At 39.6% G+C, this 25,247-nt stretch overlaps 1 protein-coding gene across 1 annotated transcript in view; it reads right to left on the bottom strand.

The window, feature by feature from the left end:
• SEC24D (SEC24 homolog D, COPII coat complex component) overlaps positions 1–25,247 on the bottom strand; it is a 121,352-nt gene that overhangs the window by 32,444 nt on the left and 63,661 nt on the right. Inside the window, exons 9-11 of the mRNA XM_047799694.1 lie at positions 17,569–17,707; positions 13,405–13,520; positions 5,276–5,400 (exon numbers count right to left, since the gene is read on the bottom strand). Coding sequence (XP_047655650.1) covers positions 5,276–5,400; positions 13,405–13,520; positions 17,569–17,707 — 380 coding nt within the window. The remainder of the gene's footprint in view (positions 1–5,275; positions 5,401–13,404; positions 13,521–17,568; positions 17,708–25,247) is intronic.

Raw genomic sequence — 25,247 nt, 5'->3', positions numbered from 1 at the left:
GCTCTTCAAGACCAAGCATAAATCCTTCTTCTGTGAAACCTCCCCTGATGCTAGCAACCAGGAGTTATTTCTTCCTTCTAAACTCCTACAACCCATTCTCATTTGGCCCTGGGTATATAGTGCCATTTACTTAACAATTCATGTATCCTTGGGTATAAACCAATAAAGGGCGGGGCTCAAGGCTTATGCTCTTTTCCCAAAGGGTCCAGTATAATGTGGGGAATCAGAGCTCTGTCTTATTGAGGATGATTATTATGATGGTGAAACACTGTGTTTGGGATGGCACGTTAGAGCCCAAATTGATAAACTGAGTGTCTGCATCTCTTCCCAACTCCAGATGAGTGATGTTGCCTCGAGAGTTTAAAATCAGCCCAGCTGGAAGTATTTACACCACAGGAATGAGCGAACACTGCAAATCAAGGCTTTGAGAGCCAGTTTTCCAGAACACCACTGGTTAAGTTGCTATTTCCCAGTAAATCTTTTATTACATAAAGTGAAAAATGTCCAGCAAATCATGAAGGGCATTTGCTCTTTTAATAGTTAATGTGGAGTCAACTATTCAAAAGACACAAAAGAAAAATTACAGAGAAGAATCTGGATTGCTATTTCCCATTGGATTTGAACATTTTCAGTGATGGGAAAGGAGTATCCTGGGATTCACAGGGTTCACTTAAAATCTAATTAACATTTTTAAAGACATCTAATAAGGTCAACTCATATTATTACAAAATATTAGTAATGTTTCTATGGGAACAATTTTTTTTTCATTTGAGAAACAAAGAACTATCCTAAAATTTTCTTTTTCAACAGTATAACTGCCTTGTTATATCCAGAAAAAAATGAAATCTCAGTCTCTCCTTAATATTGCTATGCAAATTTTGTAAAGTTATATACGGGATATTAACAAAGAACAATATGTTTTGTTTCATTTTTCAGTGAACCCATCCCTCAACACTTGCCCCTGTTACTGTAATGGAATGAATCTGATAGAGCAACACTGAAGATAATACTAACTAGAACCAGAACATTCCAAAATCAAGCATTTTGAACATTTTAGCTACAGCAGCATTAAAACCAAACAACTAGGGAGTTCCTATCCTGGCTCAGCAGTTAACGAACCCAACTAGCATTCATGAGGATGCCAGTTCGATCCCTGGTTTGGCTCAGTGGGCTGGGAATCTGGCATTGCCATGGGCTGTGGTGTAGGTCACAGAGGTGGCTCCAATCCCACGTTGCTATGGCTGTGGTGTAGGCTATCAGCTTCAGCTCCAGTTTGACCCTTAGCCTGGGAACCTCCATGTGCCTCAGGTGCAGCCCTAAAGTTTGATCTGAATAACAAACGAAACACTTCAAATCTTTTTTTTGTTACAGATGTCAGACAGAAAAGTCTGGCAACCAGGCAATCTTAAAGATGCAAATTCAAAGTTGAATAATAAGGCATAAGCTTTTCCTTTTCAAAAGATGAGCTAAGAGGTGAACATACCTTAGCCATTAATCAGACCTATACTGTGCTTTATAAAGGCTCTTTGGCATATTACCTGTTTCAGTTCAAAGTAAATCAAATTGCTGGCAATCGTTATCAAAAATATAAATTTCTACATACACACGGCCCAAAATAAAATTTAGGGGAGAAAAAAAAAAAACAATTGCTTCAGAAGATAAAGAAAACGAAGATATTTTGGCTTAAATAAAAACTTTCCAGAGAGATATTTGAGAAGTGGAAGGGAATAGCAGTATTCTTTTATTTTTTCCTCCTATCCTTTGTCAGAGTCACACATCTCTCCAATGGGATATAAAAGTTATGATGAAACCTAACAGTGTGATTTCATAGCTTACATCATTGGGTTATAAGCTTCATATCACCAGTGAGTTTGAAAAGAAACCCTGACTGGGTTGGTGAAGTGACTATGAAAGCAGATGATGAAAAGAAATTTGAAACAGTTTGATGGACAGTTGCATGTAAAAGAATGAAATCAGAAAACTCTCTAACACCATATACAAAAATAAACTCAAAATGGATTAAAGACATAAATGTAAAACCAGATACTATAAAACTCCTAAAGGAAAACATGGGTAGGACACTTTTTGACATAAATCAAGCAGTATCTTTTTGGATCCATTTCCTACAGTAATGGAAATAAAAACAAAAGCAAAAAAATGCGACCTCTAATTAAACTTAAAAGCTTTTGCACAGCAAAGGAAACCAGAAAACAAAATGCAATCTATGGAATGGGAAGAAATATTTGCAAATGATGCACCTGACAAGGGATTAATCTCATTTATATATATATATAAACTCATATAGCTTAATATCAAAAAAAAAAAAACACAAGCAATCCAATCAAAAAATGGCCAGAGGATCTAAATAGACATTTCTCCAAAGACATACAGATGGCCAAGTAGCACATGAAAAGATGTTCAACTTCACTAATTAGAGAAGTGCAAATCAAAACTGCAATGAAATATCACCTCACGGCAGTCAGAATGGCCATCATCAAAAAGTCTACAAATAATAATGAAGTTCTCTTGTGGTACAACAGGTTAAGGATCCAGAGTTACCACTGTAGAGGCGTGGGTCACTGCTGTGGTGCGGGTTTGATCCCTGGCCTAAGAACTTCCACACTGCCATGGCTGTGGCTAAAAAAAAAAAAAAAAAAGTCTACAAATAATAAATGAAGGAGAGGATGTGGAGAAAAAGGAACCCTACTACATTATTTCTGGGAATGTAAATTGGTACACCCACTATGGAGAACAGTATGGAGGCTCCTTAAAAAACTAAAAACAGAGCTAACATATAATCCTACAATCTCACTCCTGGGCATATATCTGGATAAATCCATAACTGAAAAAGATACATGCACCTCCATCTTCATAGCAGCACTATTACCAATAGCCAAGACATGGAAACAACCTAAATGTCCATCGAAAGATGAATGGATTAATATGTCATACATAAACACCAAGGAATACTACTCGACCATAAAAAAGAATGAAATAATGCCATCTGTAGCAACATGGATGGACCTATAGATTGTCATTCTAAGTGAAGCGAGAAAAAGCCAAGTACCATATGATATCACTTATATGTGGAAACTAAACTATGGCACAAGAATTTCCACTGTGGTGCAACAGGATTCATGGACAGACGCAGGTCTGATTCCCCAGCCCAGCACAGTGGGCTAAGGATGTGGCATTACCACAGCTGTGGCACAGGTCGCAGCTCTGGCTCAGATTTGATCCCTGGCCTGGGAACTCAATATGCTGATGGGCAGCCAAAAAAAAAGAGAAAAAAGGGGGTCACAAATGAACATATCTACAAAACAGAAACAGACTCACAGACAGACAGAGCAGACTTGTGGTTGCCAAGGGAGAGTGGGGAGGGAGTGGGATGAACAGAAATTTTGGGGTTAGTAGATGCAAACTGTTACATTTAGAATGGATAAGCAACATGGTCCTAATTCCTAATGTATAGCACAGGGAACTATATCCAATCTCCTGGGATAGACCATGATAGAAAATAACATTAAAAAAAAAAGAATGTGTGTGTGTGTGTGTGTGTGTGTGTGTCTGAGTCACGTTGCTGTACAGCAGAAAGTGGCACAACATTGTAAATCAACCATACTTTAATAAAAATAAAACAAAAAACATACACACTGCTATATATAAAATAGATAACCAACAGGGACCTACTGTATAGTAGGAACTCTGCTCAGTATCTTATAATAACCTATAAGGGAAAATCTTAAATCTGTGTATATCTGAATCATTGTACTATATGTCTAAAACTAACATAATACTGTTAATCAATGATACTTCAAAACATTTTTTTTTTCTCTTTAGGACCACACCCACAGCATATGAAAGTTCCCAGGCTAGGGGTCAGATTGGAGCTACAGCTGCCAGCCTACACTACAGCCACACCAGATCCAAGCCATGTCTGCAGACTATACCACAGCTCACAGCAATGCTGGGATCCTTAACCCACTGAGTGAGCCCAGGGATTGAACCCGCATCCCCATGGATACTAGTCAGATTCGTTTCTGCTGTGCCATGACAGGAACTCCCAATAAAAAATTTTTTGAACCAGTTTGAGAGATAAGAAAAAGAGACCATTTCCAGATGGTCTCTTTTTCTTATCTAATACTCAAGTTTGAAATTCAGATGCCGAATTAAAGTCGCCCTGTGAGAGGTCTGTGATCAAATATGCCATTTTCCACAGAAAGTCCACACTTATCAAGTGTCCCTGAGGATGAGGTAACAGAAACTATAGTCACAGCCATTGGCAGGCATCAGAGGCTTTTCCTATGCCCTATCTTCAATCTGCTCCCAGTTCATTCTTCATTGTAGAATTCAGTTTGAAATCACCTCAAAGTTTTTTAAACTTCCCCACTGCTTTTCCAAACCATCCTGGTGAATATTATGATTTCAGCTTCATGAATACAAACAAAACCATTCCTGGGAGGTCCAGAGTTTGCTCAGCGGAGCCTCATGTGGGCCAAAGCACCAGCCACGTGTGGAACAATCACAGAGCAGTGGGCAGCTATGGACTGGGGGGCATCTGTGGACTGGGGGGCACCCAGGGGCTGCAGCCAACACACCCCTCAAAGCATCCCTTTCTAGAACAGAGGCTGCTTCTGTTCAGGAGGCAGGGAGGTAGAAGATGTTAAGACTGGTACAGACACTAAGTTTCAGACGGTCTTTCCCAGCATCTTTTCTTTCCTCCTTCTTCTTCTTTTTTTTTTTTCTTTTTACAGTTATGGAAGTTTCCAGACTAGGGGTCAAATCAGAGCCAGATCTGAGCTGTGTCTGCCATCTACACTGCAGCTCATGGCAACGCCAGATCCTTTAACCCACTGAGAGAGGCCAGGTATCCAATCTGTATTCTCATGGATAGTAGTCAGGTTCTTAACTCACTAAGCCACAACAGGAACTCTGGGCCTCTTTTATTTTCTTAAGCATGTCTTCCTCTTACACAGGAAGGCTTTCTTCCCTGCCACCAAGTCTCTTTACTCCTTGGGATCCTCCTCATAATTTAAAATGTATTTTGAATGTTGTTTACCATAGTATTCATTATTTCTTATCATTTGTTTCTCTTACTTTGTACAAAAGATCACTCTGACTTTTTAAGGACTGTTTGATGCTGTTTAGTTTATAAATAATTATCCAATGTCCCTATTAGCAAAAAATATCAAGGGCCATTCAGCACTCGTTTTCTGGCCAGTATATTAATTCAGCAACATTGAGTAAGTTACAGAAAGAATGGCAGTTCCCTTACTTTGGAAGTCTTTCCAGCACGGTCTTCAGTTCCTCACATATGAGCTTCACAAGTCCATTCTTAATGTTACTATACGAGACATCGATCATGAAGATAAAGGCTGGTGGGTTGGGAGGTTTATTCTTCTACAGGAAAGCAAACAAACCACATACATATAATTAACTATATACATTTCATAATCAAATTAGAACAACCAGAAACTCTCGAAGGTCATCAGAGTATTTTATGATACATCTGCGGAATTAAATCTTTTTCTGGAAAAATCTCTGATGCTATAAAACAGATAAAAGCTATTTCCCAGGATATGACCTGGGTCCCACTATTGAATTAGATAGGATTATGACAGATAGTGAAGAAGTAATTTTGCAGTGCTTGAAAAACCTTCTTATCACAGCTGTAAAGGTAAGTACGGTCTATGGTGGCCCTTCTTGTAACACTCTGCCTTAGAGGAAGAAATGTGTATGGAACCCTGGCAAACTGTACTCCCAAAGAATACAAAACTATGGTTAGCAGTTGTTTCTTAAACTACAGTAAAACTTCATTAAGTTGATGTTGTCATTTTCAACTCTCTTCCTCTATAAGCTCTTTAAAGATATGAAAATATAATTGTATACTTTAAAAATTATACTATATTATTACTTACCTATTTCTTACATTTTTATGGTTAAAAAATTGAATACTGGGCCTATCTGTTGAAACAATCACTATAACATAAGGCAGCTGCTACATGAATGTTTTGTAGCTGTCGGTCTCTTTACTGGCTGGTGTTCAAACAGCTCTTAGGAAGCAATTCCTCAGTTGGATCTTAAAAATATTTAGAAAATAGAATCCCAGGCAAACAACTTGAGTGACTCACTCTGGAGAATAAGGAATTAAGGCTGATTTAACTTTTAACTTCATGACAAAAATGTCCTAAAATTGTACTTTTTACTAATTATAAAATTAGTTTACAGTATTTTCAAATTATCTTACTAATTCATCTATATCCAACTAGATGTAACATTCTTCCTTCCTTCTTGCATACCTTCCTTCTCTCCTTCCTTCCTTCTTTTTTTTGTCTTTTTAGGGCTGCACCCACAGCATATGGAAGTTCCCAGGCTAGGGATGGAATCAGACCTTCAGCTGCCAGCCTATACCACAGCCACAGCAACTCGGGATCTGAGTTGTCTCTGCAACTAACACTGCAGCTCACAGCCACGCCGGATCCTTAACCCATTGAGCAAGGCCAGGGATCAAACCTGCACCCTCATGGATACTAGATGGGTTTGTTACCATTGAGCCGCATGGGAACTCCTAACATTTTTCTAATAGAAGTTCATTTGAAAAAAGAAAAAAATATTGCATGACTTGAAAATTATCCACCTGAAAACTTCACTGCTTTGCCACATCCAAAATCAGACCAGTGAAGATAATAATACTGCTATCTGAGCAATGATTTTACTGCAAATCATTCCTGATTCCCATGTAATCCAATTCATAACACAGACTGAAGATAACAACTGTTTGCATTAATTAAATCAAAACGTCTTTGTGATCAAGCCAACTATGCCTTACCATTCTTGCATTCATTCTCTCCTAAACTCAGCATCACCATATCTCCAAACTACGTTTCTACAGAATGCTTCACTGTAACTTTTTTCTATGTATGCAAAACTAATTCATTCCTCCTCTAAATGACATTCTCTTCCAATATCTCTGTTTGTACCAATAATATCATCATAGGTCAACTTAAAGTCTTGAAAACATGAAAAAAGGTTTGACTATTCCTTTTTCTTCAATTGCCAAGTCCCATTGGCTTATTCTTTCAAAATGCCTCTTTCACGTCTTACCCCATTCCTACTCTTTTTTTTTTTTTTTTTTGCTTTTTAGGGCCACACCCAGGGCATATGGCATATAGCAGTTCCCAGGCTAGAAGTTGAACTGGAGCTGCAGATGCCGGCCACAGCCATAGCCACCGAGGGATCCGAGCTGTGTCTGCAACCTAGCCACAGCTCACAGCAACAGTGGATCCCCCAAACACTGAGAATGGCCAGAGATCAAACCCGAGTCCTCATGGGTACCAGTCGGATTCATTTCCACTGTGCCACAACGGGAATGCCTCTCATTCCTACTCTTAACCACCAGGAAGCTTGTCATCCTGTGCCTAGACAGTTGTAACGGCTACACCACTGGCTGCCTTAACAGATTACTCTACCCATCCAAGCCAGCTTGCTTTGTCTGGCCAAGCTGAACATGTAGGAACTCATTAAAATCCTGGTTTACGGTGACATCTTACAAAAACGGCTCTCCTGAAGGCCGCAGATCTCCTGGTTGCAGGATTTGAAATAAAATCCGGCGCTCATCCTCAGTCTCCTTTATCTCTACAATTTTCCGCATGTAGGACCACTTTCACTTTTTCAGCGGCTGAGGCACCATGAGGTCATTTCCTCTCCCCACTTCTTCTGTTTTTTCATTTTCTTATCTTTCTCCAAAGGATACCTTCTTCTCTTTCCTTACCGCAAGCACCATCCCAGAACCTTATTTGCTCAGTTTTAACCAGCACCTCTGCACAGGCGACTCCTCAGATTCTCTCCTCGTGGTTTCTTACCTGAGCTCCTGATGGGCATCTGGTCAAACACAGCACACCTCCTCAGAAAGGGCCAGCACCTCACACTCCAACTCTCATAAGTTAACACATTTCTCCCACTATGCTGGTCTTTTCGGCAAGACACTTACAGAAAACACGATCCTTTAAGATAACCTGGGCCTGACATCTCATTTTCTCTGTGGAATTGTCCACCTCCCTTACTATGCACACCCAGTTAACTGTGAAGCCCTGCAGCTCCTTCTAGTTCCAGAACCAAAACGTAGATCCATATTTTCTTTTTAAAAATTACTTTTACTTCTTTTTTTTTTCTGGCCGCACCTGCCTTATATGGAAGTTCCTGGGCTAGGAGTCAAATCAGAGCTGCAGCTGCCGGCCTACACCACAGCCACAGCAACACCAGATCCAAGCCACATCTGTGACCTACATCCCAGCTTGCAGCAACACCAGGTCCTTAATCCACTGAGCGAGGCCAGGGATCAAACCCACATCCTCATGGATACTAGCTGGGTTTGTTACCACTGAGCCACGACAACAGGAACTCCCTAAAATTATTTTTAATTGTGGTAAAATATACAGAACATAATTCACCATCTTAACCACTTTTAAGTGTACAGTTCAGCGGTACTGAGTACATTTCACACCACTGTGCCATCATCACCACCATCTATGTCTAGAACTCCTTCTATTATGGGAAACTGAGACTCTCTACCCATTAAACAATCATTTACCATTCCCCCCTCTCTCCAGCCCCTGGCAACCCCCCTTCCACATTTCTGCTTTCTGTCTCTATGAAGGGGACTACTCTGGGTACTGCATATCAGTAAAATCATACAGCATTTGTCATTTATGGGACCGGCTAATTTCACTTAGCATAAGTGAATGTTCATCCACGTTGTAGTAGTATAGGTCAGTTCCCTTCTCTTTTTTGGCTGAAAAATATTGCATGGTATGTCTGTAGCACATTTTGTTTATCTGTGGATACTTGGATTGCTTCCACCTTTTGGCTATTGCGACTGATGTTTTATCAACATGGGTGTGCAAACATCTGAGTCTTTTTAATTGTTTTGGGTATATATCCAGAATTACTGGATCATTTAGTAATTCAGTAATTACATTTAGTAATTACTGGATCATTTAGTAATTGTCATCTTTCTGAGGATGTGCTATATTTCCCTCAGGTGTGGACTACCATATTAACTTCTAATACCTCCCTACCGCCAATCTCCCTCCTCTCATTACATAGACTGCTGTCAGAATAAACTGTCCAAGGCCCAATAAAGGCCCCAGTGCTACCGCCTCTGAGGACAGAAGGTTTCCAGCGTCCCCAGAGCCAAGCACAGAGCTTGACTCAACGCAGTGCTCAGCACTGTTGGCCTAGTGAGTTAATGTGGAGAGGGAAGGGTAGATTAATAGAAACAACTCCCTCTTTGCCTTTGATTGTCCTCATGGCCGACTGAATTAACATAAATTCTTTAATGGCCTGGCATTTGAGACTCCCCATAATGCTCATTTAGCAAACGTGTATAAAAATCCAAGAGATAAAGTTATGATGCCAAACCCAGTGGAAAATTAAAGGGTTATCTGTGTGTCTCAAAACAATTTCCCAGCTTTACTTCCTATTATCTCCCAATACACATTCCTCTGACTGATTTAAGTGTTTGCCATTTTCAAAACATTTCCTATCCAGAAGTCACAATCTAGTAAGCCTGGGCCAAGAATCTGGCCAGAAAAGAATTTTGTTTGGCACAGTTTTAAAAAATATTTGAATTTGAATGGGTTTTGGGGGAAGCGAGAATATACTTTCCAATTATCCCAGTTCCTACCCGAGTCCCTGTCACGCATCTACAAAGCCCACCGGCCCCTGAAGAAATCGGAGTAAGTTGCAAATACCTCTGAGAAACTGCTTCAGTTCATCATTTAGTTTCTCCTTCCACCTCCACACGTCCATGCTCTGTTCATGTTTTAACCAGCTCAAATGTCCCCCGTGCTTTGAAGACTTCCCCAGTCTCCAAATCAGAAATTATTGCTCATGTGTTTTCTTATGGCACTCTGATCATTCTCCTCTTACAGTATTTATTTTAATTCATAGTTATATATTTTTCTTATCAGGTCTATGCATGGTCAGGACTTTGAGATCAGATTCATAATCTTGCTAATACTGGTATCACTCACACACATGAGCCAAAGTGCCTTGGACATGCTAGTTATATAACCCATGACAAAGTGAATTAAAATTAAGTGGAGAAAAGGCTTTTTTGGGCTGTTTTTTTTAGGGCTGCATCCACAGCATATGGAAGTTCCCAGGCTAGGGGTCAAATTGGAGCTGGAGCTGCTGGCCTAGGCCACCACAGCAATGCAGGATTCAAGTTCTGAGGTTGGTACTTAAACTCTCTCAGTTTCCCCACAAAAAGGTGGTACTCACCCCATGAATTCACTGTGAGAATTAAATAATACAATACATAGAAAGCACTTAGCATAGAGCATCACATGGTGAATGTTAATTTTATCATCTAAAATTGGTATTAAGATAAACTAAAATGAATAGGACACGTGTGATTTTTGTAATTCTTTTTAAAGTTTGTGTGATTTTTAAAAAATACGCATACAAATTATATAAGCTCTTTTTCATCATCCAAATCTCTAAGGCAATTCATTGTCATACTTCATTTATAAGTTATAATTAAATTTGAAAACACGGTATCTTTTTTTTTATTATGAACCCTACTTGGAACAATAAAAGGAAGGTGAAGCTTACACAAAACTTTTCAAAACGTACAGTTTTTACTTGGTTCGTTGCCTGCTGTATAAGATTTCCCACCAATTAGGAATCTGGAACATTTCCAGATAACAGAGTTTGAAGATACTGAGACTTTTGTTCCCAGAAATAGATTTGACTCCCTGCCTAAGTTTCTACTAAAAAAGCATAAAATCAAGATAATATAGCCTTTTTGGCAAAGAACTGGAAACTCAGGGCTTAGTTAGATTTACAGTACTATTGCAAAGATCGGTAAAAAAATTTTCCATCATTAGTTACAAAGGCTTTATTACATTTAATTAGAACTTCAAATATTTATGTTCTGCCTAATCATTCTCCTTGTCAACAGCAATAAAGAATAAGCAAGCTGTCAAAAAGTAACTAGTACTTTAGGACAAGTTTTTTGCCTGAAATAAAGCATTTGTACCAAAAAATGTTATGTTTCCCAAAATATGTTCAAATATTACATTTAAAATTAACAAAGTAATCACCTTTCTTTAATAAATAGTTCTAGGTAATATAGTGAAAAAATCATATAAAGCACTAAAATAAATGTTAAAAATTACGTTCACTGAAAAACATTTAAAAATCCACTCAGTTGAGGAGTTCCCTTCGTGGCTCAGTAGTTAACAAACCCGACTAGGATCCATGAGGATGCGGGTTCAATCCCTGGCCTCATTCAATGGTTTAAGGATCTAGCATGGCTGTGAGCTGTTAGTATATGTCACAGATGTGGCTCGGATCTGGCGTTGCTGTGGCTGTGGCACAGGCCAGCAGCTGTAGCTCTGATTTGACCCCTAGCCTGAGAACTTCCATATGCCACAGGTGTGGCCCTAAAAAGCCAAAACAAAACAAACAAACAACAACAAAAATCCACTCAGTTGAAAAAACTTCTACTTAGGAAAAAAAACATTCTTTGCAATGTTATTCAATATAACATGGACTGGTCCCCTAGCAAATATCTAGGAAAGAAATCCTTGGGGCAGAGGTTGTTTTCTGAGAACTGGGCATTGATTGGGAAGCATTCATTTTTAGAAGGAGAATTAAGTTAAAAGGACTCAGTTTCTTCAAGTCTAACACATGGTACTTCAGATACAAGCTGAAATCTGAACTGATACCCAAGAAGGTAATTTCAAATCTCTAAAGAATTTTAAAGCCCTGCAAGGTACCTATAATGATGTTACAATCATTATGATATTGAAGAAGGGACATGGCCAAGCCTGGGAAGAGCGACACACCTGCAAACTGATTGGCTCATTCATTCCTCCACATGCACTGATCAGCTGCCTACACTGTGGCAGACACGATGGTAGATGCCATGAAGGTAGCTAGGGCAAGATTCTTGTCCCTAAGGATATCAGAATCTATGAAGAGGGAAAATAGAAGAAGCTTCAAATTCTATGGGGATCATGGCTAAAACAGGTATATGGACCAATTCTATGGGGAAAAAAAATCTGAAAATTTAGTAAATGACAACGATGAAGTCAGAGAAACTTTTGTGTATGCGAGCATGCATGCATGCACACACGCGCACACACACGCACACGATAAACTTTCAGCCAGAGATTAGAGAATAAGTAGGGGTTTTCTGGGTGGGATACATGGGAGGATGGAAAGGTAGTTGGGTCAGAAGAGTATCTTAAAGTATGGAGTTGTATGGAGAGTGATGAATTCAGAGTAGGGGGGAAAGAGTTCCACACAACTGAAGATACAGCTGAGGTGGTAGCCTGGGGTCCAACAGTTAACGGTCTTATGAGGCCAGTTAAGTTTTTGAATTTAATTTTTTAGATTAAGGTAGAAGAAAGAGTCTCATAGTAACATTTTTTTCTTCTTCTTTTTCTTTTCAGGTTACATTTTATTTTATTAAACCTGAAAGCTCATTTTTATTGCTCTGAGCAAATGTTTTCTCCTGCAGCAGAGGCCAAAGCATAAATGTAATTTTTAGATTTCTCTTCAAAGTTAATTCAGTGAACAGCCTCCTGACTGATCCTTTTGTCACTGCTTGCTGATCTCGTCTCTCTTTCCCCTGCCCCTATTCCCTGCCCTCCATATCTCATGAGTTTTCTCCTTAAAAGATAACCACTCTGCTTAGATAACACTTTGGTCCTCTGTTACCTGTGAGACAGTGTCCAAACCCTCTGGAATAAAACCCATAAGTATCTACTCAATCCTACAGAGCTGGCAAATCCTGAGATCTTGCTTGATCTTCCATATCTATATCCTTCCTACCCACCCTGTACTCCTCTAAAATCATTCATCGTGTTTCATTATAGTCTCATGGTTACATGTTAAAGCAAGGAAACCAGAGCCCAGGATCCCAGTCTGCTGAAACAATCTAAGGGAGATTCTGAGAGCCTTACATCACCGAGGTGACAAATGGAGTAGAGAGAGGAGCTACAGAAACATGCCCAGAGTCTTACTGACCATAGTGGCTGAGTTTTTGTCTTAGAAGGGAAGTTTTTCTGAGATGACTGACAAAACAAGTCAGAGGTACGATATGGAACTGCTGCATTAAGAACCTAGCATATTCTATCTGCTAGGGACATAAATTATTTTATACTTCTGCCACCCCTTCTTAGTTTTTAAAAAGATCATTGCAGCGGATGGCCTGGTTGTTTAATCATGTTCACAGCCTAGAAGCCTTGATCTGTGTCTTAGGCATTTCTTCATCCTCATGGCACCACAACATGCTTTGTTTGTGAATTAAGAGTCAGTTCATTACAAGTGAAAATTAGGCACTTGTATTTGACATCTGTATATAAACACACAAGTCCTGGGAACACTTACTCTGCAGTAATCCAAAGTAGCAACATATTCATAAGATCCTAGAGATAGCTCTGGCTTCTCGTAGTGGTCCAGTCTTCTTCCAATGTGGTCCAGATGTTGGAAATAGAATGGCGGAACTAACAAAAACAAAATAGGAAAGGAAATATTTTGTTTTTATAACACAGACGATTTAGTCAGTTTTCAAAATTTATTATGGGAAGAAAGGAGTTAGTATGAGAAAAAAATATTGTAAAGCTGGAATGCAGTATATTCTAAATATCCATATTAAAAAGCATGTCTTAGAAAGAATGAGGGTTTTCTAAAATATCCTCTTAACCCTTCCACAGTTATTGATGACAAAGAACATTAATGATTTAGATCACTATAGAGAAATAGGGGATAAAAATACCAGTGTTTTTAAATTGTCACAATCGAAACAAGTGTCCCTGTTTAATTACCTCTTTTAAAAAGAATTCTGGCTTTTCTATTTAAATTTTCATTGTGCCAGCAAATATACATTGGTTACTTGGACTATACTATGAGCTATAATATTTATTATCCTTTAATTAAGAAATGTCTTCAGCCATGGGGAGTTTGCATGGTAATCTTTAATGTTTGGGCTTCAGAGCAGAGAGGATTACTGTATTAGGGAAAGACTACACCACTAAGCTCTCGGCCGAGGAACTCTTAATTTGATTCAAATGTCTAAGAAGGTTAGTTCTGGCAAAGACCTGGAAGTCATCCAATAGCACAGAAACACTTATGAGTCACACACTGAACACTTGGACAAATATGGCCTGGTATCTCTGTGAAAACGAACTCCCATTGCCCTGAGATTAATAGGGCTGGCCATTAAACCACTGACAATAGAAGTATCTGAATAAACAGGAATGCTCTGGTTTCAAGCATTTCATAATGAACAACAACTTCATTTGCAAAATAACAGAAGTAATGACTTTTGTTTTAAAACCAACAACTCAGTATTCTTTATTTTTAGCTGTGAACTAACACACAAATTACAACAGGATTTTTTTCTTAGTTTGGACTGAAAATATCACTAAGGCTTGAATTTTTTCCCACTTTCTTATCATCACATAGCCACTTCTTTTTATTTTTTATTATTTATTTATTTATTTATTTAGTCTTTTTGCTGTTTCTTTGGGCTGCTCCCACGGCATATGGAGGTTCCCAGGCTAGGGGTCGAATCGGAGCTGTAGCCACTGGCCTACGCCAGAGCCACTTCTTTTTAAACAAGACTCATAAGTACATACGGATCTCTGAATCTGGAAAATTCAAGGTCTTGAAAAGGTTATGGAAGTGAGAAACTGATGGCCTCAGCTGAGCTAAGAAAGCCATAAGGGGGAGTTCCTGCTGCAGCTCAGCAGGTTACGAACCCGACTAGTATCCATGCAGATGAAGGTTTGATCCCTGGCCTCACTCAGCGGGTTGAGGATCCGGTGTTGCAGTGAGCTGTGGCGTAGGTCGCAGGCGCAGCTCGGTTCTGGACTTGCTGTGGCTGTGGCATAGGCCAGCAACTGCAGCTCTGATTGGACCTCTAACCTGGGAACATCCATATGCCATGAGTGCGGCCCTTAAAAAAAAAGAAAGGAGAACAGAAGGCTATGAGGGCCTTAAACTGCTATCATGTTATGTTTAGATGAGATGGACGATGCATTGGTGTTCTAGGATGCATCGGGGTGGTGGCTTCTACACAGCTTCTACAATGTATTTTCATTCACACACCTGCCTATAATATGCGAAAAAAAATTTCCCCTTAAAATTAATTTTATGTCTGTTAGCATTTATCTGCCATGTTTTATAAACCAGAATTCATGCTCCCCATAAATTATGCACTGCCACATGATACCCATCTTCCAGTGTGTCTTTTGGCCTCATATGCTTCCCACTGTGCAATGTCTGGATACCTTGAAGGGAAACAGAGAGGAGTCATGTAACCAAGCCTGCTGGGTTCTTTCTAACTCCAAATGTGTGCCTTTTTTAAACCCAAATGAAGAATGTAGGTGTCAGTGGAAACCTAAGGGAGCCTGGCCTCCTTGTGGGAGTAAATATTGTAGTCTAATATGAATAACCCTATTAGAAAATGAACATGGCAGCTTCCTAGGAGTGCCTCCCAAGAGAGGGGAATTTTGTGTAGAAGAACTCTGAGTGTTTTTTTTTTTTCCCCTACCAGGAAGTGTCAGGGCCTTTTAAGGCTTGGAGATGGCACTTCAAGTGTGAGGCCAGAGAGTCATGCTAAACTGAAGATCTCAGATGATCTCAGTGGACAGATCCTGGATAAATTTTTGATCACCCTGCTAAGAAAGTTGAGGGCCTGAGTGAAGACCTTGAGGATCTGGTGACCTTGGTGGAGACATTCATCAAAATGCTTCAGGAGAGGCCTCTGCTGTCTCAAGACTTTTTTCCTCCAAAACCAAAACACAGGGAGGTGTGTGGTCATAGGGTTCCTGAAATCCAGGTCCTGAGATTGTGTGATAGCCCAGGATTTGGTTGCAGGTTTCATCCAGGCTGAGAGATGGAATAAGATCTTCCTTAGAAAGAGAAGTCCTGGGCAAGGGGTGGTGGTGACAGGGAGAACCAACAGAATCCAGTCTCATGAGTATATCCTGTTGGTATTGAGTAGATGCCACAGTCAGAGCAAGCAGAGAGAACTTCCAAGAGGACCATAACCCAGTCTTTGAGATGATGCTGGAAACCAAAGAATCTATTCCACAGCAAGGTATTTTTAAGAAGTGACCAAAGGTCCTCATGAGAAAGCTTTACCCAGTGCCTCGCCAGCACTAGGAGTCGGGCAAAGCCGTGGACTGTGTAAGGGGGCGGGCAAACAAGGAGACCAGTCTCCCACCAGAGAAGACTCTTGGGGCTCAGAGGCCATGAACGGGATGACACGGGCAGAAACTGGGTCTGGGCTCCCTTGTCATTAGGGAGCATCCAGCACCCACGGGAGACCTGGCTCCCAGGCAGAGTGCTATGCTTTCCTAGTGCCCTGCAGGGGAGGGTGGTTATGAAGATAAGAAACAGGGTAACACACAAACGCCTCATGCTCTCATAATCATCCCCTGGCTCTGGAAGAACTCTGCAAGTGTAAACGAATGTGGGAATGTTCTCAGCCTCAGAATCTGCTTTATTTGACACCAAAGAACTAAAAATAGAGACATGTTATAAATACGATAAATGTAAGCACTTTTGGCAAGCTGGCCATTTTTTCCAACATCTGCAAATTCATACTGGAATGAAGCTGAAAATACAGCAAATCTGGGACAGCCCTTCGTAAAAATGTTTTCTTCTTTCTTAAACAATTGGACATTCATCTTGGAGGGAAAAAATTATATACACGTTAAAGCTCTCAATTATACATGAGCTTTTCCTAAATACCAATGAACTTATATTGAAGAACAGTTCAGAGGAATGGTGAAAGAGGGGGCAGTCTCTCAAGTTTATCTTCTGTCAACATAGATAAACAGAGATAAAAGAAAGTTCTTCTTTATCATTTCCTTGAAAGGAAACCAACCAGAATATACTCAGTTTAGGACATCTGAGCCCCTCTTAGCCTCATATAAATGCCTGAGTCCCACAGGGAAGTTGTTATATTTCCTATAAAACTCAAAAGTAGAGAAGTCACTTCATTTCACAATTCCTTTCCATAAAGCCTCAGCTGAAGGCAAAATGAAATGTTACCTCTTATGTCTGCAGAAGACAAGACTGAGAGATTGTTCCCTGTCGTGTCATTCCTTTGAGCTACTCTTGAATGTGTTGAGGAAAAGCTAGGGTCTGAGAACTGTAACAGATACATACATACATACATACTTTTTTTTTTTTTTTTTTTGGTCTTTTCACCATTCCTGGGCCACTCCTGGGGCATATGGAGGTTCCCTGGCTAGGGGTCTAATCGGAGCTGCAGCTGCCAGCCTACGCCAGAGCCACAGCAACGCCAGATCCAAGCCGCGTCTGCGACCTACACCACAGCTAACGGCAACGCCAGATCCTCAACCCACTGAGCAAGGACAGGGATCGAACCTGCAACCTCATGGATTCTAGTCAGATTCGCTAACCACTGAGCCACGATGGGAACTCCAGATACATATATTTTTTCCCAGGCCAAGAAGTGTAGCTTGTATTCTGTTTACTACAGAGCTGCCCCTGAGAGCATGGGTTGCTGCCACTTACCATCATTCACACAGCTGCAAAATCCACACTGGTACCTCCTTCCTCCCTCAATGAACTGCATGAACGGGCACATGTAGGCTTTGCACCTGTTGCATCTGACTGGTCCAGTCTCCCCATGATTGACCAAGTAGAGGGGTGTCTACAGGAAGCAAGCACAGTAAGAGACACGTGGGTAGAGGATTTCTAGGTTATTTTAGAGATCCTACGTATTCGTTGTCATTTGAAAACCCTGGGCTCTAAGGAACTCAACTATTAGTGTTCACCGGGGAGTAAGGATGCCTATCTTGATACTGAAAGGTAATTCCCAAACAAAAATTAACTTAAATGTACATCTAATTTATAAGCACATATGTCGATTTATGTATATGTGTGTACGTATATTTACCTACATGTGCAAAGATGGAAAGAGAAACATATTGTGATGGTAATACATAATTAATGAAGCCTATGTTGAAATGTCCTAAACACTTTGTAGCACATATTTTGGGAAGTTTGTTAAGTATAAAGAAAGAAGGGAATTGGGTCTGATTGTAAAAGCTCTAGTTTGCACAGTGGTGCGCTGTTTAGATAGTTTCATTACAGGACACAAAATATTTCTTCAAAATGGCAACTCTCTGAAGAAATATGCAACAATGTTCACTTATTTAGGCAAAGAAGCTGATTCTGCCTTTTCTGTTTCATTGTCCCATGATAACATGTCTCAGGAAGTACTCTCAACGTGGCTGGTTATGTGTTGCCAAAACAAAAAAATAAGTATTTCAACTGCTTCTTCCTCATAAACATACATAGAAACCATTACACATCTTTTACAACTTGAAAGTGAAAAGGCTCAGCATTAGAAGTCTGCCTTGTTTCCCAACCTTTCTGGCTTTCAGAATAAAACCACAAAGCTTCTTCTTGTTTTTATAAATCTCCTTCAAAATAACATTTTTAGAAAAGCTTGACAATTAGAGGGTTTGGCACATCAACTAAGTTTTTCTTTCAAGATGTAAATAAGGCAGACTGCTTTTTTTGGAGGGGGACTACACCCACAGCACATGGAAATTCCCAGGCTAGAGGTCGAATCGGAGCTATAGCTGCAGGCCTACACCAGAGCCACAGCAACGCCAGATGCAAGCCATTTCTGCGACCTACACCACAGCTCACGGCAACGCCAGATCCTTAACCCAATAAGTGAGGCCAGGGATTGAATCTGTGTCCTCCTGGTTACTAGTCGGGTTCGTTTCTGCTGCACCACAATGGAAACTTCCCAACTGCTTTTTCATTAAGACTTGAAGAGTGGGAGGAAGGTGGTGATAAGAAGGGGTCATAAGGGCCATTTTCTTAGGGGAAAAAAAAATGAAAGAAAGTGAGAGAGATTTACTGTATGTCCCTGCTGAGATATTCAATGTAAAAACTAATCTACTGCTAAGGTTTCAGAATGAGTTGTGAGGTCTCAGAGCAGGAAAAGAAAAAAAAAAAAAGTAGTATAAAACATAAAAGAATCAGTGAAGGATAAAAATAAAATACATTCAGAATCACTCCCTTTGCACTGCCCTCTACCCTCCTCTTGTCTCAAGGAACCCGAAGATGGATTGTCTTGTTTCTGGTCTCTTCTGATCTATAACATAGCTCTGGTGTCCCGTTGGTAGGACTATGACAAGGATTAAATGAGAAATCTATGTCCAGTAGAGACCACTATGCCTGGCACAAAATTATTACATCTGAGATAACTAAGTGTCATCATCATATCTGAACAGAACAACCTTTCCTCTCTCAAAACCACTCAGCTCAGGAGACAGCGTATATTTAATAGGAGAGTTACAGTTTGATAGGTTTGAGATATGCTTATATATAGAAATATTTTATATATAAATTTATATATACATTTAAATTAGCCATTTTATATAAATATTTATATATGTAATATATCTATTTAAATTAGCTATTTTATAGAAATATTTATATAAAATTTAAATTGTATCTATATAAATATTTCAATTAGCTAACTTATTGTAAAAAATTATTGAGAAGATAGGGACTTTTGGGGGCTTTCGAGACAATCTGATGGTTAAAAAGGTTGAGAGGCACAGGAGACTTTAAAACCATTACAGGAGTTTGATTTAAATACACATATACTTTTAAATATTGACATATACAACACTTTTTATATAATATTTTTGTTTGAAAGGCATAAAGTGATGAATGTGTGTCCTCTTCAACTGCTAATAGTAAGAAATAATCTGAGGGGACAAAAGGGAGGCAAACAAAAAGATGCAGGAACCAACAAGAGATTCTTAGGACAATGAATGGAGAATCTGAATAAGAAGTGAAAGCCAACAAAAACGTCATGAAAAGGCAGCTTTTTCTGCATCAAAAATCCAATCATCTTTGGATTTTGGGTTGCTGCTCTGTCCTATGGCATCAACCTCTGAGATCAGAAGATGTTTTCAAGAGAGTTAAACTAGGGTTAAAGCCCGCAATTTCCATAGACTCCAGCCAAATTTACTTCCCTCGTCCTTTTATCTTTGAAGCGTTCAAAGGCTACAACCAATTCCCCGAGACACTTTAGAAACAAAACCTGGCTCAATTTTTTGCTAGGCAAAGCAGAGGAAAATTAACCTTATTTTTACCAAGATTTATGCAAAGGCAGGCCCAGCTGAAAATCACTGTGAAATTGTCGGCAGCTAACACCTAAAGCATTCCAGTCCTGGCAGATTCAAACTTGCAGAACTGAAAATGCATGTCTAGTAACAAACTGGAGTCGAGTAATGACTGTACCGAGGCTATTAAATACACTTGCATTTTTTCTATTTTCACTCTTACAAACTGGATGACAGATAGGTAAAGAAGGTCTTCAGACAATTGAGGTGACAGCAAAGAATGTTAAAAGCTTTTTAACTGTTTACATTTTCTTTTTCGGCAACAAAGACTAGGGTTTCTAAATTATGCTGTCTTGTTTCATCTCTTGGTCTAGGTTGAAAAACCATCAGAGATTTTTCTCTGCTTTCTCCAGATGGCTGCTTATCTGGCCTACAGTGGTGTGCATGAGCTCATAAATAGCTAATCTCACTATTCTTCTGAGTTCAACATTACTGCATACGGCTTTAAAAAAAAATCGAATTACTTTCCAAAAATTCCCTAATTTTTTATATTATGTCACACTTAGCTCAGAAAATATTTTCACATTTTATCATTTTGTTTATAAGTGTGTTTTAATCATTTGGCCTCTAGTATATTCCTGCCTGTCTTCCTTTCTGTTCTTCTCTCAAATGGAAAAAGGAAAAGGATGGAGAGACTAGCTCTAAAACCCTCACCTGGCTATTCTTGGTTCTGATCCTGTGCGACATGAGTTTGTATAACATGAACGTGATGAGGATGCTGGGGAAAGAAAAGGGAGGAAAATAATATCTGAAAATTTTGTTTGTATTTTTGGACTCCCAGGGTTAAGTCAAATACTTCGCTGGTACTAATTTTAATTAAGATGCTTCTATTGAATAAAATGTATCTCTTTTCTGTGCATATATTAACCCCATGGTTGATTTTGGACCACGAACAAGAATATAATTCATTGAAAAACCAGGTTGAGTGTTAAAACTTCTGGTAATTATTCCATATGGAAGAAGTAAACAACAAAACACATCAATTAGTAACTTCCTTGGCACTACTAATACAATTTTTAAAGTTTTCCTATGTTTATATAGTATCAGTTTTCCAAGTATTCCTGCCATTCTCTTTAACATTTGTACAGTCGGTGCTGGGTATGTTGTGTGCCTTGGTGGGGCATACAGTCCAGTGGGGTAGAAAGACATGAAACAAGCATGCACATGTGCAATTAAAAGAGCAAAGTGGAGCAGAAAGAATATTTAGGAAATGACCATTAATAAAAGCAACATTAAACTATTACAAATTGTAATCAAAAACAAAAATAGATGATCAGAGAAAATGAAGCACATCCTAGACAGATCCGACATGGAGAATTTTGACAAAGTTTATAGCCTATGTGTTTCTATTTTGACATATCCTTAATAAAAGTCTGAATGTGCAAGTCTTGCAATATAGTCTCTGTTCTAGCAAAAGTGAGGGCAGTTTAATATTACAAGCTGATTATACTAAATCTTGAAAGCTAAGAAAATATGGAGGTGTTCTTACAGCACAGATCCAGTAGGTGGCACTGTACAACTAAAAATTAAAACCATATCAGTAGTTAATAAAATACTCAAGATAATTATGCTTCATACATTTTGTGTAACTATAATAACATTTAACTGAATTTATGTCTGTTATTACCATCACAAAATTAAGAAACCTATACTTTTCTTGAAAAAAATCCTTTGGTTATGGTTCAAAAATATTCTGGGTGAAACAAAATGTGATTAAACATGAAATCATGTTTTAGGCATTTTAGGCATAAGTTACATAGAAATTACAGAAGGTGGAAAATTTACAGAAGATAACAGCCAAGAAAACACTGTAAAATTTCTAATTCTCTCCCAACATTTCCTTGACTTTTTGCAGGGAAATGGTGGCATTGTTGGGATAGGCAGCCCCCAAGCACAAAAAGGAAGCTGATGGGGGTGGGGGTGAGCAGCTGAGCACCCACCCTGCTCTCCACATTCTCAATGGAGATGAAACATAACGAAGCAAAAAGCCAGGGAGCCTTGCGTGAAGACACTCAGCAGGGGAATGCGATGGAGAAGTGATTTCTAAAGCAAACTCCTAACTTTTTGCTGAAACATCGAACTCCGAAGGTGCAGAGGAGGGGAGAGACAAGACAGAGTGGCCAAATCGGAGATTTCAGGACCACTCTGACTTGGGAAGGTTATTCCTGCCTATCTCGAAGATATTCCTGAGTGAAAAGCGTCTCCGTCTCCACTTTTCTTCTTCCATTGCCTCACTGCCCACCTCCTTGCTTTTCTGGACCAGAGTTCACCTAAATTCTAACACACGCACAAAGGCAAGCTCACTCTCTAACTGCCTTTCCCTCATCTTCTAATACTGTGTACTGATTTTGAAAAAATACATATGTCTCATTTTCAATGTATAGTCTCTTCTCTTTTTCTCTCTTTTTATTTCCTGCAAGAAAAGTCTCCAGGAAAATGATCAGTGTCTGGGGACTGTACAGTTGTCCCCATATGACCAATATTTTACTAAGTGCTTGAAGGAAATAGCTAAATAGTGACTGGTAATGGGAGAGACATTTTTGCCTACAGCGGTTCCTAAATCAGATCAGAAGGTTTATAGCAAGACGACCTGCCACCATGAGACATGGTCCTCCAGCTTGATAAAGGATCATATTCAACATCAGGTAGTCCCCAGTAAATCAGTGTAAATACGTATCTCCAGCAGCAATGGCTTTATGTGGTCAAATGTGACTTTGACACATCACTACTTCTTTGAGGCTGGAGTGTTGCTTTCTTTTTGGGTCTACCTCAAGAGAGGTCAGTTGGTAATTTGGATTAATTGGGGGACATAAGTAGAAGCATAAAGACGGTATGTGAAAAGATAATCCAGAACCTGTGATGAACAATTACACTTTAAATATGTTAAACATTCAGACTATTAGGCTTGCTGGAAGACGAGCAGAGGCAGATTCCCAGAGGATTATGCCAGCAGCTAAAATGAAAAGAGAGTCTGTATCCACTGAACTTATTAAAGATATTTCCATAGGAAAGAGAAATGAGAAGCAGCTTGTGTGTGTTTTCTATTTTTGACTTCACCGTACAGGACATTCAGTCAGCCTCCACGGACAGCAAGGTACAGAGCAATAGGCTACTTACTGTACACGTTTTCTCAACAGCAGTACCATTTTGCTGACCTTTTAAAAATACCAAGTAAGGCATGAAAGAATAATTTTTGAATGCCTTTAAAAAATGATGTTATACATTTTCTAAAAAGAGGCTGAGCCTGATAACAAAACACTCAAAATGTATCATATTGGGAGTTCCCCTTGCAGCTCAGTGGTAACAAACCCAACTAGTATCCATGAGGACACGGGTTCAATCCCCGGCCTTGCTCAGTGGGTTGGGGACCCGATGTTGCCGTGAGCTGCGGTGTAGGTCGCAGACATGGCTCAGATCCAATGTTATTGTGGCTGTGACGCAGGCTAGCAGCTGTAGCTCCAATTCGACCCCTAGCCTGGGAACTTCTGTATGCATCAGAAATTTGCTTTTTAGCGCCATACCCTAATTTAAGAATGTTTTTAGTTGGCCCTTAACCTAAAACTTTGTGTTTTCATATTTCCAGAAAGTTACCTTCTTGCTAGTTTATTTGTGGTACTTCAGAGATTATTTTCATTTTCTTCTCTTCAACATGGCTATTGAGTCTATTTATTTTTGTTATATCTAGAGCTTATATTGGATTCAAAGGTATCTTTAACTTGGAAATTAGTTTGTTTTGGTTTGGAGAGGAGGAGGTTGGAAAAATCCTGGCATATGTTACTGATTCAAACTTATAAAATCGTAACTACTATCTGCATGGTTTGTCGTTTAAATGCCTTTATGTATATAAAACCTCAACGTGATGATGAGATGCTAACAACCCTGTGAGTGGGATTATCAACCATGATGTTTAGAAGGGCATGGAAGTCAGTGAGAGGAAGTGACTTGTCCAATCAACTGCAGAGCTGTAGCCTGAATTTCCATTCATTCTCTGTGCTATACTTTTGGAAACCACTCTTAGATTGCTTCCACAGAAGCACTGCTTCAGTGAAAGGTGCCAATCACCCACGGTCTGTGACCTGAACTGAGCCCTTGATGATTGCTGGTACCCATGAAGTGTGTCTCTCTTTCTCTATAGGAGCTGTTTTATATCTTTGCAACTCCATTTCATCCTTCAAATAAGCTCCCCCCCCCACCTCCCTCAATAAATACCTCTGCCTCCTTGCTCACAAAGATATACAGGAAAACCTCAGAGAGGAACCCCCTAGACTTTCCCCTAAAAATTCACCAGCACCTACCTAATGTCTTCCTTTCTCCTTCCTGTTACAATACAAGACATATCCCTCTCTCCTCCTGACTTGTTCTCAGAGACCTTGTCTAAACTGGGACCAAGTCTCGAACTGGCCCCTCAGGACTGGCTTAGGCTGTGCAGCTCAAAGAGCTTTCCTTTCCAGTATCACTACTAAGTTCTCAGACCCACTAGTCTAAGGTTGTTTTTGTTTTTAATCATATCTCCTGTTAGCACAATACCTGAGAGAGTGTGCAGTCAATAGTTTTTGAATGTACAAACAAAATATCTACTAGGTACCCACAAATATACTATCATTAAGCCCAGGGAAAGTCATACTAGGTACTGAGTGAAGGTACCAAAGAAAAGAAGAAATCACTTGTTGGGGGGCAGGCAGAGAATGGTCAATAAGGGTTTCTTTCAAGAGAGAGGTGGGTAGTTTACAAGGAGTTACATTTCCACTGACTGAGAACACTGATGAGAACAGCACAACTTGGGAAGAAAAGCTGGAGCTCAGGGTATGTTGGTGGCCAGTAGGCAAGGAGCCCAGTCCAGCTGAGAAGAAGGAAGATAAAGAGGAAGGATGAAATGATTTTAAGAAGTTTTCAAAGTCAGGTAGTAGGTCCTGACTGGCCAAGTATCTGTCTGTCTGTCTCTCCCCCCTCTCTCTCTCACACACACACACCTCAAATTAGTTGTTACTGGATGGTAACAACTCTGACAGAAGACAGTTAAGAGGTTTCATCATTCAC

This window comes from Phacochoerus africanus, chromosome 10, assembly GCF_016906955.1.
Source record: "Phacochoerus africanus isolate WHEZ1 chromosome 10, ROS_Pafr_v1, whole genome shotgun sequence".
Classification (NCBI taxonomy): domain Eukaryota; kingdom Metazoa; phylum Chordata; class Mammalia; order Artiodactyla; family Suidae; genus Phacochoerus; species Phacochoerus africanus.
The sequence above is the reverse complement of the archived record's forward strand: the minus strand, read 5'-3'. Positions and strand labels throughout refer to the sequence as shown.